At 48.6% G+C, this 15,238-nt stretch overlaps 1 protein-coding gene across 1 annotated transcript in view; it reads right to left on the bottom strand.

Annotated features, from left to right (window-relative positions):
* The window catches only part of LOC138582434 (inactive dipeptidyl peptidase 10-like), a 755,097-nt gene that overhangs the window by 123,854 nt on the left and 616,005 nt on the right, over positions 1 to 15,238 (bottom strand). The window contains exon 13 of the mRNA XM_069653734.1: positions 6,206 to 6,313. Within this exon, the coding sequence (XP_069509835.1) occupies positions 6,206 to 6,313 (108 nt within the window). The remainder of the gene's footprint in view (positions 1 to 6,205; positions 6,314 to 15,238) is intronic.

Raw genomic sequence — 15,238 nt, 5'->3', positions numbered from 1 at the left:
CTGCCTCTTTTTCCGTAGACGCTGATGAAGTTTCCCCATTGAGGTGTTTTCAACCTCGTAGGCTTACTTCCATGCTGTGGTTCTCGGACCAGTTGCAAGCTGCCCGACTGACACTTAGTCAGTTGGAACGGAAATGGCGTATCAACTATGATCCTGCCGATAAGTTTCAGTGCCTATCAGCCTATTCAGCGGCTATCTTAGCTGCAAAAAAACTTTATGTTGGCTGAAAAATTAAAATTTCTTTAAATCAGCCTTAGGCTCTTTTCGCTCGTGTAAAATCTTTATCCTCCTCTACCAAATGTGTCCCCAGTATTAGGCCTACTCAACAGCTTTGGGACTCCTTATCCCAGGATTTTTATTAAAAAGGTTGTGACTATTTGTGCTAACATCGCAGAGAGCTCTGCCTTCCCTGCTCCTGATTCTTTTCTTGGCAATTTGCCTCATGATGATGACATGAGTAGTCTTTGCCCTAACTGGTCCGTCTTCCCTCTAGACTCAGAGGATGTGGTCTGTAGTGCTATACAAAGGATCAAGTCCAGTGCGCCATCTGATCCGGTGCCTCTGGGAGTTATGAAAGAGATTTTGTCTGACCTTCTAGGTGAGATTACAGCAGCTGTGAATTTCTCTTGCCAGTCGGGTTTCATGCCCTCTGAGCTCAAAGCTGCCACGGTCAACCCTCTTTTGAAGAAAACCTTCTTTAGATTCTTTCATACCTTCGAATTTTCGGCCTAATTCTCTCATTCCTTTTCTGATTAAACTTTTGGAATCACTGGTCTCCCCTATTCTGTCTTCTTTCTTGGAATCCTTCAATTTTCTTGACCCTGCCCAGTCCGGTTTTCGTCCTGGTAGTGGCACGCAGAGTGTCCTTGTTTCTTTCCAGGACAACATGGCCAGGCTGGTGGACAGAGGGGGTGTCGGAACTTTGATTCTATTAGATCTTTCAGCAGATTTCGACACCATGGACCACGCTACCCTGCTCACCCGCCTGGACGAGATTGGTATTTCGGGTCAAGTATTGGCTTGCTTCTCTTCCTTTCTGGCCAATCGATCCCAATCTCTTTCTCTTCCTCCTTTCACATCTAACTCTTGTCACCTCAGTTGCGGGGTCCCTCAGGGGTCTGCTTTGTCCCCCATTCTTTTCAACATGTATATCTTTTTGCTGTTGCGTCTCATCCGCTATTTCTGCATCAGGTGCTATTTGTATGCCGACGGCACCCAGATCCTGACCCGTATTAGATCTTGATCGGCCTGAGGTGTTGTTGTGCCTTCATAGGTGCCTGACAGCCATAGGGGAGTGGATGGGCCACAACTGGTTGAAATTCAATGGGGACATAACAGAGGTGTTGGTGGTGGGTTCCCACCCTGACCCCTCACTTTGGATTGCCTCATTTTGGCCATCTTCTTTGGGTTGGCTCCCGGTGGCTTCGGCCAAGTTAAGAAATCTTGGGATGATCATGTCTGCCACTCTGTCCATGGATGCCCAAGTATTGGCTGTATGCCAGACTGGGCATCTACATCTGAGAATTCTAAGAAAGGTGCTCTATCTGATCCCAGTATCTTTGCGTCCTCCGGTGGTTGCGGCTATGATACAAAGTGGGCTGGATTATTGTAATTCTCTCTATCTTGCACAGCCCAAGGGTTTGGTCTGGCGCCTTCAACATCTCCAAAATCTGGCACCCCGGTTGGCAACCGGGACACCGTATGGGGCACATATCTCCCCAGTCCTGCGATCCCTTCCCTGGCTCCCAGTACCTCAGCGTATACAATTCAAAGCGCTGTGTATTGTCCACCGGGCTCTGCATGGCCATGGAGCAGAGTATCTCTGCGCTAGGTTTTTGAGCTATATTCCCAGTCGCTCCTTGCGCTCAGCAGCAGGTGGTCTGCCATGTGTGCCCTCCTTTCGTTTTCCATGGTAGGTTGACGTGCATTCTCCATCGCTGCAGCTCAGCTGCGGAATGATCTCCTGCTGTCAATGAAAACGCTGTCTAATCACTTGGTATTTACGAAAGCTTTAAAAACCCATTTATTTTGATTATGCAGGATTGTGCACTGCTTGTTTTGTTCTGGTTATTTAGTTACTTGCCTCTCCACCGCCATGATGCCCTTGGGCGACCGTATGCTATATAAGTCACCATAACGTTTGGTGAAACTCCATCATTTTGAATTTGTCTTTCTTTGTTAGGTCTCATTCGGTCGGAGTCCTTTTTCTCCATTAGTAAAGTCCTTCACTCCACTCAGACCCTACAACTTTTTCTATTGCTACCTTTTACATCAGGATTTCAGTCTCTTGCTTCAGATGACACATGCAAGGTTGTGCTTGCTTTTTGGGGAAAATGGCGGGGGAGTTATTGAAAACTCCAACATGTAAACATTTTTTTAGACTAACGAACACCCAATTGCCTCTTGTTATAATGGCCCTGAAATAGGTCTCCCTCCTGTACGCACAACAGTGGGGATTGTCTGTGACCTTCATTGCCTTTTAGGTGTAGCAGGCTTCTCTGCTGCTGGCAGTGCTTGCTGTCACCCCTCTTCTTTAACGGGTACCCCTGTTGGTAGTGAGGTCTCCATTGGTAAGAATGTCTGTGCTGAGGTTGTTGCCCAAAAGACGAATACGGGTAGTATTTCGAGTAACCAACGGATGCTTTCTATTCTTTCTTCTTAAGTTCCAAACTAACCGAATGTAAAGTGCCTCTCTCTGTCTACGTCATGAAATCTAAAAAGGGATTTGCAGTGAAAGAAAGACCAATGAGTTGTAGTTGCAAAATGGACCTTTAGTTTAGGGGGCTAGGTCATGACAATAACCATGTGTTGCTAAGATCCTTGGAGGGACTCATCACTTGGTTTGAAAACCAAACAACTCTCCCTGACTGACTTCTTATCTTCTGGGAGAAACTCCACCATCCTCTGTACAGTCCCCCGAAGCAAGCTATGGTTTCTCACCAGGGGAGCGGTGGAACGGACAGCCCGGCTAGTAATGTCGACACAGAGTCGGCCCTTTTCTCCATGGATCTTGTAACACCTGCTTGGCTTGTTTGGCGCAGGATCTCCTTTGGAGGATGTATTTCCTGTTCCCGAGGTGGAGTCTGTCCTCATCCTAGGCCTGATGCCTGCCCTGTATTATGGGACATTTTGGAACACATTGGGCGCTCCTTTTCTCAGTGGATGCTTGGGAGGCAGCCAATACACAATGCGCAGTCACCCCTTTTTGAGGTTTCGCCTACACAGCTTCCACATTTATCAAATTGTGATATTATAGAGGACTGGTGCTCAGGTCAAGACTTGGCGGAGGAGAAATTCAGATAAAAAGTCCTACCTTCAGGAAAAACTGCCTAACATGATAGCAGGCGACAAATAACGTCAAGTGAAGTGAAATATATTATCTGAAAAAATTGTGTACAACATAAGAACAACAGCCACAAATCAGGACGACAATTTCTAGAATACTTCCTCCCACACTGATGCGCAAGTGAACATTAGCAAGTGAACATTAGCAAGTGCCATACTTAGATAGAATTGTGAATGTTTGGCAGGTTCCACATCTAGATAGAATAGCGAATATTAACCTTTGCCACATCTAGACAGCATTGGGAATATTATCAATTCCACCTAGATATAAATGTAAATGCTAGCTTGATTCCCATCCAGACAGGTTTTTGAAGGTAGGTCAGTGCCACATCTGGATATAATAGTGAATATTGGCATGCGTCATATATAGACAGGATTGTGAATATTAGCCAGTGCCGGATCTAGATAGAAATTCAGAGATATTCACGAGCCACACCTAGAAAGAAGGTGGAATTTTAGCACATATCACTTCTAGATAGCGAGACCAATAACCAACCCACTAACAATCTCACCCCTCTGCATACACCCCTCAAACTCAAACCAAACACAACCACAACCCTAAAGCACAACAAACCGCACAAACTTCACTGCACTGCAACAACAAAACAAACCACACACAGCTTCACACAACAGCACACAATGGCTACTGACCAGTAAAGCACCCCCAAGGTCAGCGAACAGTGTTAACCAAACTGAAGCTGCCAACATCACATCACTGCTCTCTTGCACTTATCCCGCTCGTTCCCACTAACTTCATCCCCCGCCCCCTTTTCCTTTTCATATCCGCCAGAGCGCCAGGGGACTACTCCGGTGGTGATAGTGCGCGGTACAAATATCCTTTAACATTAACATTAACAGATCGAAAAAGAGAGCAGGTTTCAACTGCCAGTGCAGTGCATGCTGGGAGCCAGCCCCCTCTGTACCCTTAAAGGGGAAGTGCTCGTGTTGGCATGTTTCTATCATGCTGGCATTCTGTCACTAGGGAAAGGACTCTGGAATTGCAGTCTAACCACACTGCTTTTCTTTTCTGGAGATGTAATTGCACGAAACAAAATGTATTATGCCAGATTGGAGTTTAGTTCTTTTCTCCATTCATGGCTCTTATTTCGATTCAATTTAAAGGAGAGCTCCCTCTGTTAAAACATGTTTCCGTTCATGTCTGAATGTTTATGAATATCAGTTGTGATCCCAGGATAAAGAGGTTGCGATTACACTATATCTAAATCACGTCTCCTCATTTAAGTTCCAAAAGCTGCAAAGCGAGTGTTGGATAATTTCGAACATTCCCATGAATGCAAAACTCACAGTGCCAACGTTCTTTTCTCTGTTCTTGATGACACCCTATCTTCTTCCCTGACGTCCACCTATCTTCCCTACCTGTTCTGCCACTTAACTCTGATGCAGAGCCCCCCGCCCATACTGTGCCCCTCTGCTCATCCTCATGCTTCTCCCAACATACATTCTTGCTGTAGAACTGGGAGTTGGTCTGCAAGCTCCATGGAGGTTTGGAAAGGCCCAACGTGGGTCCCTGATGATTTCTTTATGTATTGGACATTTGTATGGCGCCTATACACAGGCGTTTCCTGTCTGATCAGCATGTACAGCTCCTAATCTACTGCCACAGAAGAGGATGCTGGGAACACCTGGCTCAACACTTGGTAGCCAGGCTGAACGCGCAGGCTGTACTCTGGAAAAGGCAGACAGCATCCCAAAGACTTGATGTTCATGCACAAACAACACACTACCAGCAAGTTCAAAAAAATCGCTTTTGCCCACACCAACATGATCACTGCACCCAAGGGTGGCCATAAGAGACAAGAAGCCCTTTGTTTTTCAAAAGAATACCCGCGACCTCCCCTTGTGACTCATTAGGTCAGTATTCACAGCCATTCACCAGCCAACCACTTAGCCAACCCAAGGAGAGTAAGGGAGAAGCCCCTCAACCTCCAAGTTTCCCACAATGAACCAGCCTCCACATAGTTGCCAACATTACCCATTCCAGTCTGTAGGTGCTGGCCCAGTCCTGGTATTATTCTTTGCATTCTGGGACTTGTCCTCCTGCTTTCCCCATTATACAACTCAGACTACAAGTCCCAGAATGCACCAGAAAAAACAGGACTCGATAAGTGCCTACATATTGGAATGGATCATGCTGGCAACTATGCCTCCAGCCCATGTCGCCATACAATATCGTCTGATTCGCAACCCACTGCTGCAATCCCTTTTGAACTCTGTGGTTGGATCCTGAATATTAATTGGGCTTAACCCCCAAGTGTGAGATCTTGGATCCCTTTATGAACCGTTGGTCAGCCATGCTGCCATCCCTTCAACCTGCCTCGATGCCATGTGCACAAATGCTACTGCAACCCTACCACTGTGCTGTGCGTCGTACGTGCCATCCTTTCAGATTTGGAAAGAAGACTGGCCACGCGCCATCTCTCTGAAAAGCCTGTCTTCACGTGTTTATATAAAAGGCACAGCATGTGCCCAGAATGCCCCACAGACTCTATAATGCTCAAATAAGATGAACATGTGGCACTCCTTTCACGGCTCCCTGTCATGCACGCCTTTTCTCCTTTTGTGAAAGTTACACTCCAGAGACAACCATTGATAGGAAATCACACAGGAATGTCAGTAAAGTCTGATGTGCGGTCCAAGGTGCCTTCACCTCCTCGAACCCTAGGAAAACCGGCCCTGTCGTTGTCTAGGCGCTATTCTCCGTATCCCAGCTTAAAAGTAATGGCTTTCAAGCAATGGAGGGATCGTCTATGTGCTCAAATATTACCTTTGGCTTCAAAGCGTTCACATGTCAAACATTGCCACCCTCCTCCATAACCTTCAAGACCTCCTCTCGCCTTACCTGAGTCGCAAGCATGGCCAGATGGTGGAACTCCCCTCGCGCCCCCTGCTTCACCGGCAGGGACAAGAAGAGGCTTTCTCCATCCTTGGAAAACACTGGCTGCTCCTGCTGTGGGAAATGAGAACAGGGTTAGTTAGCATCGGCGGCAGGGGGCACGCAAAGACGCAAGGCCAACAAGTGCAGTCATTGGAGTACAGCCAGAGCCGGCTCAAGAGGCGATCAAGAGGCACAGTGGCACAGTGGCGCTGCAGATACAGGACGCCGCCAGCTCACACAATGTAAAGTGTCAGACACAAGGCCGACAAGTGCAGTCACTGGAGTACAGCCAGAGCCGGCTCAAGAGGCGATCAAGTGGCACAGTGGCACAGGGGCGCTGCAGATAAAGGGCGCCGGCAGCTCACACAATGTAAAGTGTCAGACACAAGGCCAACAAGTGCAGTCACTGGAGTACAACCAGAGCCGGCTCAAGGGCGGTCAAGTGGTGCGGTGGCACAGGGGCGCTGCAGATAAAGGGTGCCACCAGCTCACACTTTATAAAGTGTCAGACACAAGGCCAACAAGAGCAGTCACTGGAGTACAGCGAGAGCTGGCTCAAGGGCGGTCAAGTGGTGTGGTGGCACAGGGACGCTGCAGATAAAGGGCGCCGACAGCTCACACAATGTAAAGTGTCAGACGCAAGGCCAACAAGTGCAGTCACTGGAGTACAACCAGAGCCGGCTCAAGGGCGGTCAAGTGGTGTGGTGGCACAGGGGCGCTGCAGATAAAGGGCGCCACCAGCTCACACTTTATAAAGTGTCAGACAGAAGGCCAACAAGAGCAGTCACTGGAGTACAGCCAGAGCTGGCTCAAGGGCGGTCAAGTGGTGCGGTGGCACAGGGGTGCTGCAGATAAAGGGCGCAGCCAGCTCACGCAATGTAAAGTGTCAGACACAAGGCCAACAAGTGCAGTCACTGGAGTACAGCCAGAGCCGGCTCAAGGGCGGTCAAGTGGTGCAGTGGCACAGTGGCGCTGCAGATAAAGGGCGCCGCCAGCTCACACAATGTAAAGTGTCAGACACAAGGCCAACAAGTGCAGTCACTGGAGTATAGCCAGAGCCGTCTCAAGTGCAGTCAAGTGGTGCGGTGGCATAGGGGCGCTGCAGATAAAGGGCGCCGCCAGCTCACACAATGAAAGTGTCATGATAAAGGGCGACGACAGCTCACACAATGTAAAGTGTCATGTGCATGACCTTTACATTGTGTGTGCTGGCAGGACCCTTTATCTGCAGCGCCCCAATGTAAAGTGTCAGTCATTGACTTCCTATTAGTGAGTTACTCACTAATAGAAAGTCATTGACTGACACTTTACATGTCAGTGAGGGACAGAGGCGCAGCGCCAGCAACCTATTCAAGAATCACGCTGCGCCTTTGCATTCTGGTATTTGTTTGTAGTCTAGGGGTGGGTGCCCAAAAATCACACACAGGGTGCTGGTAGACCTGAGGCTGGCACTGAGTACAGCTGCTGTCTAAGGCCATCCCAGAAACCATGCCTGTTTTCATGTAGAGCAGCTCCTACTTTAAACACTCTGCTGGAAAGTGAGGACACCAAGTAGCAGCCTTTCTGTGGAATTCGTGCCTAGAGTGTCAACAGTGAAGCCTAAATGTCACACTGTGTTTATAAAGCGCAATGACTGCAAATGGCTGGTCCTCTTGGTGCTGAGATGTCCGGTGAGCAGATCACCAGATCACCTGGCAGTGAGTTGGGCTGCTTGACCTTCCCCAACACTTGTGTGTGGGTTTTCCTACAACCGATGCATGCATGGGGGGTTGGGAATTGTGGTCTTCCCTCACACTTATGTAAGTGTATGGGAAAAGTATGGCAGGCAGCGTAGGATCACTCAATCGATGTGTTAGCTAATCGCAATTAAATGAGATTGTGATATTATGTAGTAGGATTCAGTAAAGTCTGGAAGGCTGCTTGCATTATTGATACTTTCATCCCCTTAAGTGCCAAGGACGAGTATGCTCGTCCTTTTTGCATAGACTTGCATAATAGCATGGCACTTAAGTTAAAATGTAGTGAATGTGTTGTATGTATTGTCGACTCTGCAAAAATTCAGAAACAATAGAAACTACAAGACATCTACTGATGGCCTGCCCGGCGATTGCACAAGAAAGGGACGCCTTCTTTGGCCCTCTGCGCATAAACTCTTTCGTAGACGATGAAGATAAGTGGTGGAACCGTCTAATCACAGGAGCTCGTACTAGATGGTTAATTCCGACAGCTAAACTTCTAATCATCGCCATAGAAAAGACCAACCCTCATTGATGCCAACGCGAATTTGTATCCATTAGCTAGACGGCGTCCCAGATCTCTCTGCATAGTCTAGACGACCAAAGAGTCCATCTACTTCGTAATGACGAAAAAAAACGTTTTGTAAAAATCTAAAAAGATTATACACAAAAAAAAATAAAAAATAAAAAATAAAAAAAAGAATGTGTTATATTTTGTCAAATCAAATTGTACTCATGAACGTGCATCCATGTTTTGACATCCTGTGTATGTGTAGCCAGTGATTGGCCGGTTGTAGTTTTGGGTTTGGGTTTTGGGTGGAGGGTGCTGGGCCTTATGATGGTCCCTAGTGGCCATGTGGGGGTTTCCCTGTGGTAGAAGGCCAGCTATTACTCCCTGGGATTGAGCCTCTAGGAATGTTGTATTATGGAGGTAGAAGCCTCAGTGGGCCATTTACCTAGGCCCCTGTGCCCCATCAGGGGCAAGATCAAGCATTGGGTTGGACCGGCGCGATGACATCACCATCTTGCGACAGGCCACGATACCGAGAGAGGGTAACAATGTGCCCGCTGAGGCCTTTCTGGTGGCTGTGCATGCCATTGGCTTTCTTTTGTCTTAGGTTTCCCCTAGGCTCAGAACACGCGGAAAGCAGCAGCGGGGCAGCAGACGGCGGGAGTCAGGCAGCAGCGCTGGCGTAAAAAACAGCGTGGAAACAAATCAGCTGGTCTGTGGGGACCATTGCAAGTCAGAAGAAAGGAAGAGCAGACTCTACCGCGCCTTCGGTCCTTGGCCCGGAATCGCTGCGGGACATGGAGTTAACGGGCCAAGGCATTAAGAGAGTGAGACAGGCGGCCGTGTCATCCCCTCTATCCCCATGCAGTTGTCTCTCCCATCCCCTGTTTAGGCAGCAAAGGTTGTGGGTGATGCTGTAGGCCATTACCCTGAAGTGGGCTGGGGCCGCCCCCCATTTTCATTGCTGAACCCAATAAAATGTGATCTGTTTGTTTCAAAAATATAATTGTCTCTGCGGTCTATGATTTTGTAAGTACATATTTCCTATGGGTCTGGGTGGAGAGCGGAAGTAGGGGTTTGCCCCGCTAAGCACCTAAGTCAGAATACCAAAAGGCAGGAAGGAATTTTCAGTAACGTGTATGAAACATTATGGTTCAGGGCAGCGTTTGCCCTGGCCTACTTTGGAGCATTCAGAATTAGTGAGCTGGCCGCTAATAATACTGCGGCAGAACATGGTTCAGCAAAGGGCAGCATTAGTTTGGCAGAAGAAAGCATGTCTATATTGCAGAGAAAATCAAAACCTGATCATCGGTTGATTAACTTGTATTGCATCGAAAAAACCATCTCAGTGCACAGTTTGCAAGGCAAAAATATTTCTTGAAGCACGCCCTCATAGGGGTAAACAGCTGCTGATTCACAAAGATGGGAAGTCTCCGTAGATTTCAGTTCGAAGCAGTGTTAAAGAAAGCAGTAAAATGAGCTGGGTGGGACCCAACAGAATTTGGGTCACACTCATTCCGCATAGGGGCAGCCACATCCGCTTGGTTAGGGAGGCCTCGGCATCAAAAGAGTGAAACAAATTGGTGGATGGAAATCAGAGTGTTTTAAAAGATACATAAGAGAAGAACTGATACAACGCAGTCTTTTTCTCCACCAGGTCACGGCCCTTTCAGGTCAGCATGGAGAGTAAGGCACTCATTTGTGCCCCATGCAGGCAGATGGGTACAGGAGACATCAGTCCCTGCACTTTCGCAATACTATCACCGCATGGTGGGGGACGCCAGGGATGCGGCGGGAAGACATTCATGGTAAAATGTCCGATTTAATTGGCTTCAGGGATTCTCTAAAATACCTAGTGATGTACCTGGGGGGTGGGTGTCCTGGGACTACTGGGCAGGAGAGATTTGCCTTGAGGTCGCATAGCGCAGTGCTGGAGGCACACAGATATTTTTGCCAGAATTGATACCCAGATGGCGGTGGCCGGGACAGATATGGTGGTGGAGTTGCCACGAAGAAAGCTCAACACAGAATTGGCTACATTTTGTAACAGGAGGGGTTTGAATTTCATCAGGCATGGGGAATGATAGCTTTGAGCAATCCAATTCTTTTTCATCGCGATGGGGTACATTTGTCTACAGCAGGTTTGGAGGTATTTATCAACAACATTTTCAAGACTCTAGCGAAAAAGGTTGTGTATAACTTACTTTTGAGGGGAATCTGAATGGCCACAGAACCATTACGTTGTAGCGGTGTGGGTCAGAGCAGAGGAAGGCCACTTGGGTAAAGGTGGTTCGGCAGCCAGAAAAGAAGAAACGGGTGAGACCAGGGTGTACAGCTTGGTCTATGTTAATGTTAAAAGACATTTGTACAGCGCACTATCACCACCGTAGTGGTCCCCTGGCACTCTGGCGGCTCTGAAAGAGGAGGGGAGGTTGCGTTAGTGGGGTGAAGCAGTTAAAGTGCAAGAGAGCAGTGATGTGCTGTTGGCAGCCTCAGCCCGGTGGGTCCGTTGGCTGGGCCTGGGGTGTTTGCGGCCAGTAGTCGTCGTGTACTGTTGTGCAAGACTATGTGTGTTTTTTGTTTTGTTATTGCAATGTAGTGAAGTTTGTGCGGTTTGTTGTGCTGTAGGTTTTGAGTGTGTTTGGTTTGGAGTTTGAGAGGTGTATGTAGAAAGGGAAATTGTTAGTAGGGTTGGTTAGTTTGCGTCTCTATCCTAGTTGAGGTGCTCGGCTTGCATAGTCTCCCTGATGCGGCTCTGTCCTGATCTGGGTCTGACTGGCATACAAGGTTCCTTACTCCTCTGGCCCCCACCTCTAACATGCTCTCTTATAGCTCCCCTTATCCTCCCTTCATACTCCTGTGGTTAGTGCACCTGCCAATGTCAACCTCTCAGGTAGTGTGGTGATTGCAAGTATCTCGACAATTCCACACCACTGTGGTACCTGGCGATAACTAAGGGGCGGGCGAAGTGTTGGTGGGATTGTCTGGGGTAGTGTCTCCGTGCGTGCCGCCTGTGTTCCAGTCTATCCGGTGTCACCCGTCACCCGTCTATGCCAAAGGGGACCTGGGCCTGTAAACAGACGACATCGCCGGATGACAAAATCCTCAGGCAAAAAGGGGATGAGCTTGGGAAGTTATGGAGATGAGCTGGCGATAAGTGGCACTACTCTTCCTGACAACACGATGACCAAAAGCACAGTCTGAGTGGTGTTTTTGTATTATGATGTTGTAAATAATAAAGCCAACGGCCAAAATTTGTTGCACCATCATACTAGTTTCAAAGTGTTTCATATGCCTCTACTCTGCTTAAGAGTGTAACTGCAGAGCATACCAACGTTATGGCGCAGAGGAGGAAAAGATCATTGCGGGCGAGAAGAGCAGAGCAGGACGCGGCTTGCTGGAGGCTTGCTTAGGCAAGATTCGACGCTGCAACTTGGGTAACCCATCAGGATACTCTGAAATGTAGAGTAGTGAGAAGAGGGAAGGGTTTAGAGCAGTCCACTAGACCACCAGAGAATTACCACTAGCGGGTCATGGGAGGAAAGTGAACACACTATACGACCAGGTCATATACAATAAACAGAAAGAGAGAGGGCCAGATGGAGACTTCCACTGGGCCACCCCACCAGGGATATGCGATGGCGAAAAAAGGAGGGAGCAGACTAGACCAACCAGTGGACCGCCAGGGAGTGAGGGAAGGTGCAAGAAAGGGCAGAGTTTTAGAATGTAAGGTGGAGCCTTGGTGGCCGAGCCCTGGCTCACCAGAGTTCTATAGATAAGGGCAAAAAAGTATCCCACTAGATCACCAGGCCACCTGGAGCACCCAATCCCAGAAGGGTTGCGGTAATGACATTCCCGGGCAACGTTGATTTAATTACGTCGTCCTTGTTCATTCTGGCTGGCTTCCAATGGCTTCCAGTAGCTTTTAGGAATGTTGTATCTATTTTATAAATTATAAGGGCTTTAGACGCCCTTAATTCATCATTTTATTGGCATATCTGTATTTTGAGGTACCTAGATGTGTATTAGGTTGTCTTAGAAATTGTTTTGGCCAGGGTTTATATTAGTAAAATGTGCATGTATTGTGTTACAAATGGTTGTATTGGGTGTATGGCTTTGGGCTCATCCAGAGACGTATCCAGGATTGAACAGCCATTCAGGTACCCGCTGCTGGGCATTTCAAGCGACAGTGAGCTCTATTCTGACCACTGTTTTCCAGTGGGACGTGCAATATCTTGTGCCATGCTATGGCATTTTAGTACCTTTCAGGCATGGCATTGCAAAGAGGAGAGTGGACTCCAGAGGGTCTTACTCTATCTAGACAATGGGCCTCATTACGAGATGGGTGGTATCCATGGAGCTAATAGCTCCATGGCTGCCTCCCATACCGTGCCCGTGTCCGGTCTCGTTCAATGGGGACTTACCGGTGTAGTCCGACCCTGGTGGGACTGGTAAGTCCCCATTGAACCAACCATTCCCCATTCCCATTTGAGCCCACATAGGGCTCAATGGGAATGGGGAGGGCGCTAATAACGGGCTCGAGACCTGCAAGCCCGTTACTAGCGCCCTGGTCCCTTAGCGGGACCCACAAGGGACGTGTGGTCAGACCACACGTTCCTTACGGTCCCCGCCAAGGGACCTTGGAATAGGGCGGTAAGGGATTACCGGCACTGGTCTCCTTACCGGTGCCCAGTATCCCTTACCGCCCAGGTCGTAATGACCCCCAATGTCCCGCATGTGGGGTGAGCTGGGTAAGACACACAGCCCAGGTGAGCTTGGTGTCCATTGACTCAAGATAAATGCAAGAGGCTGACCATTTGCCTTTCCTTCCTAGGAATAGACCAGGACACAGTGACACCGGAATCCTACCTAGCAGCGGCCAAGATCATTTGCTAGAGGGCAGCCAAACGTTGTCAACAGGTTAATGCCACTGGGTGGGTGGCGTGGATAAGACACAAGCATCACTTCACCAGTCTGAGGCAAGGGGATAAGCATCACTTGAGAGTATAGGATGAGTATCCTTGTGGTGGGACGCTAGAATGGACAATGTTCTACTGGAAACTTTTACTAGTGAATTAGAAAATATAGACTTCAGTGCCTTCTTTAGAAACAATGGCGTGCCACGGGTCGGTGTGAGTGCTGGAAGGGATGCTAGTTGGCTATTAACATTAATTGCGAGCTGTTCCTCAAACATCACAGACTTTGCCAAGAAGGCCCATTTCCAGCTGTACCTCCTCAGGGGTATTGTCCCTTTTCTCACCTTCCCGAAGAAGCCTACTGTCTCCAGAGTCCTGGTTCTCTCTAGGCTGGATTACTGCAACAGACTCTTTCTCAATCTCTTCCTCTACTCTTTGCCGTCTTCAACACATCCAGAACAGGACCGCAAGACTTATCCTTCGCATCAAGCCCATGGACCGCATCTCTCCAGCCCTGAAATCCCCCCACTTGTTCCCAGTGGCTGCAAAGATCAAGTTTAAGACCCTTTGCATCGTCCATAAGGCTTTCTGGGACTGTGGCCCTCACTACCTTCAACTCTCTATTCCTAAGTATCTTTCTTCTAGAGCCCTTCGCTCATCTACTTCTAACTCTCTGCGGGTGAATTGTTCTCCAAGCAGAGAATGTGAGGTAGATCTCTCTCCTCTGCAGGTACCTTCCTCTGGAATGGCCTCCCTGCCTCTCTCCACCTTGAGCTGGATCTCCTCAAGTTACGGAAGCTCCTCAAGACCTCCCTTTTCTCCTCTTCTTTCTCGCTCCCTTGCTCTCCTTCTAACCTTCCCTTGCTCCTGATCCATCTGCTGACTGGCTGCTTGGTGTCCTCTGAGTCTTTCAGGACACCAGCCCCCGCCCCAACCAGTCCTCCTGCACTTGCTGCCTGGTCCATCTTGCACTGCCATCTGGCTAACCTTACATTACCAGGCTGGGCTTGCCCTCCGTAGTCCCAGCCTTCCTTGCACTTAACTCAGGGCCCTGCTGCTCTGGGTGCACTTCTCCCGGTACCCTCCCTCCTGCACTTCTAGTTGCGCACTTGCACAATCTCAATGACACAGGGCCTAGTAAGATCAGTGTCTTGTCCTCCCTTTGTGTGATGGGATGCTTTTCAACAGGTGCTATCCGGCTCTATCTTTTCATTAGGGTTTGTTTGGGGCCCCCAAGGTTAGCAAACTGGCAGTGCCTGTGGGAAAGGGGACAGTAGCATGGTGACTCTATAGGATGATTGTTGGATAGAGGAGGATAGAATGGGTTTCAAGATCCCAGTTTCAAACGTAGACCAGAGCGAGAAGGGAGCATGGGTCTTGCTGAGAGCGAACACCAAAGAAGGTACTTCTCCAGTGGCAGTGACAAGATATTATTTGCAGTAAATGTGCTGAAAGGCAGGTTTGTCACACTGAGATGGAACCGGCCAGTTATAGAACTCGCTCAGAATTGGGGCAGTATCTGGGGTTCCAGCAACAGGCCTGAGGGCAGGCAATAACTCAAGTTTTAGAACTCGCTCAGAATTTGCGCAGCATCTGAGGTTACAGCGAAAGGCCTGGTGGCAGGCAACAAAGGTAGGATGCTGGTGTTGGACCTGCTATAAGTGCTGTATCTGCCTGAGGGCAAAACAGCCCAGGGTAATTCTCTATAAGTATCCAAGTAAATCACCTGTCTTTTTGAAGAAGCTGGTCACCAACAATGGGGACCCTGAGGTAGATGCCCTCACCTCTTTGACTCCCAGGGGTATTTAAGGTGGGGGTTTGCACCCCCGGCAAG

The sequence above is a fragment of the Ambystoma mexicanum genome, chromosome 3q, assembly GCF_040938575.1.
Source record: "Ambystoma mexicanum isolate Mex_15411 chromosome 3q, UKY_AmexF1_1, whole genome shotgun sequence".
NCBI lineage: Eukaryota > Metazoa > Chordata > Amphibia > Caudata > Ambystomatidae > Ambystoma > Ambystoma mexicanum.
This window is presented reverse-complemented; position numbering and strand designations above follow the sequence as displayed.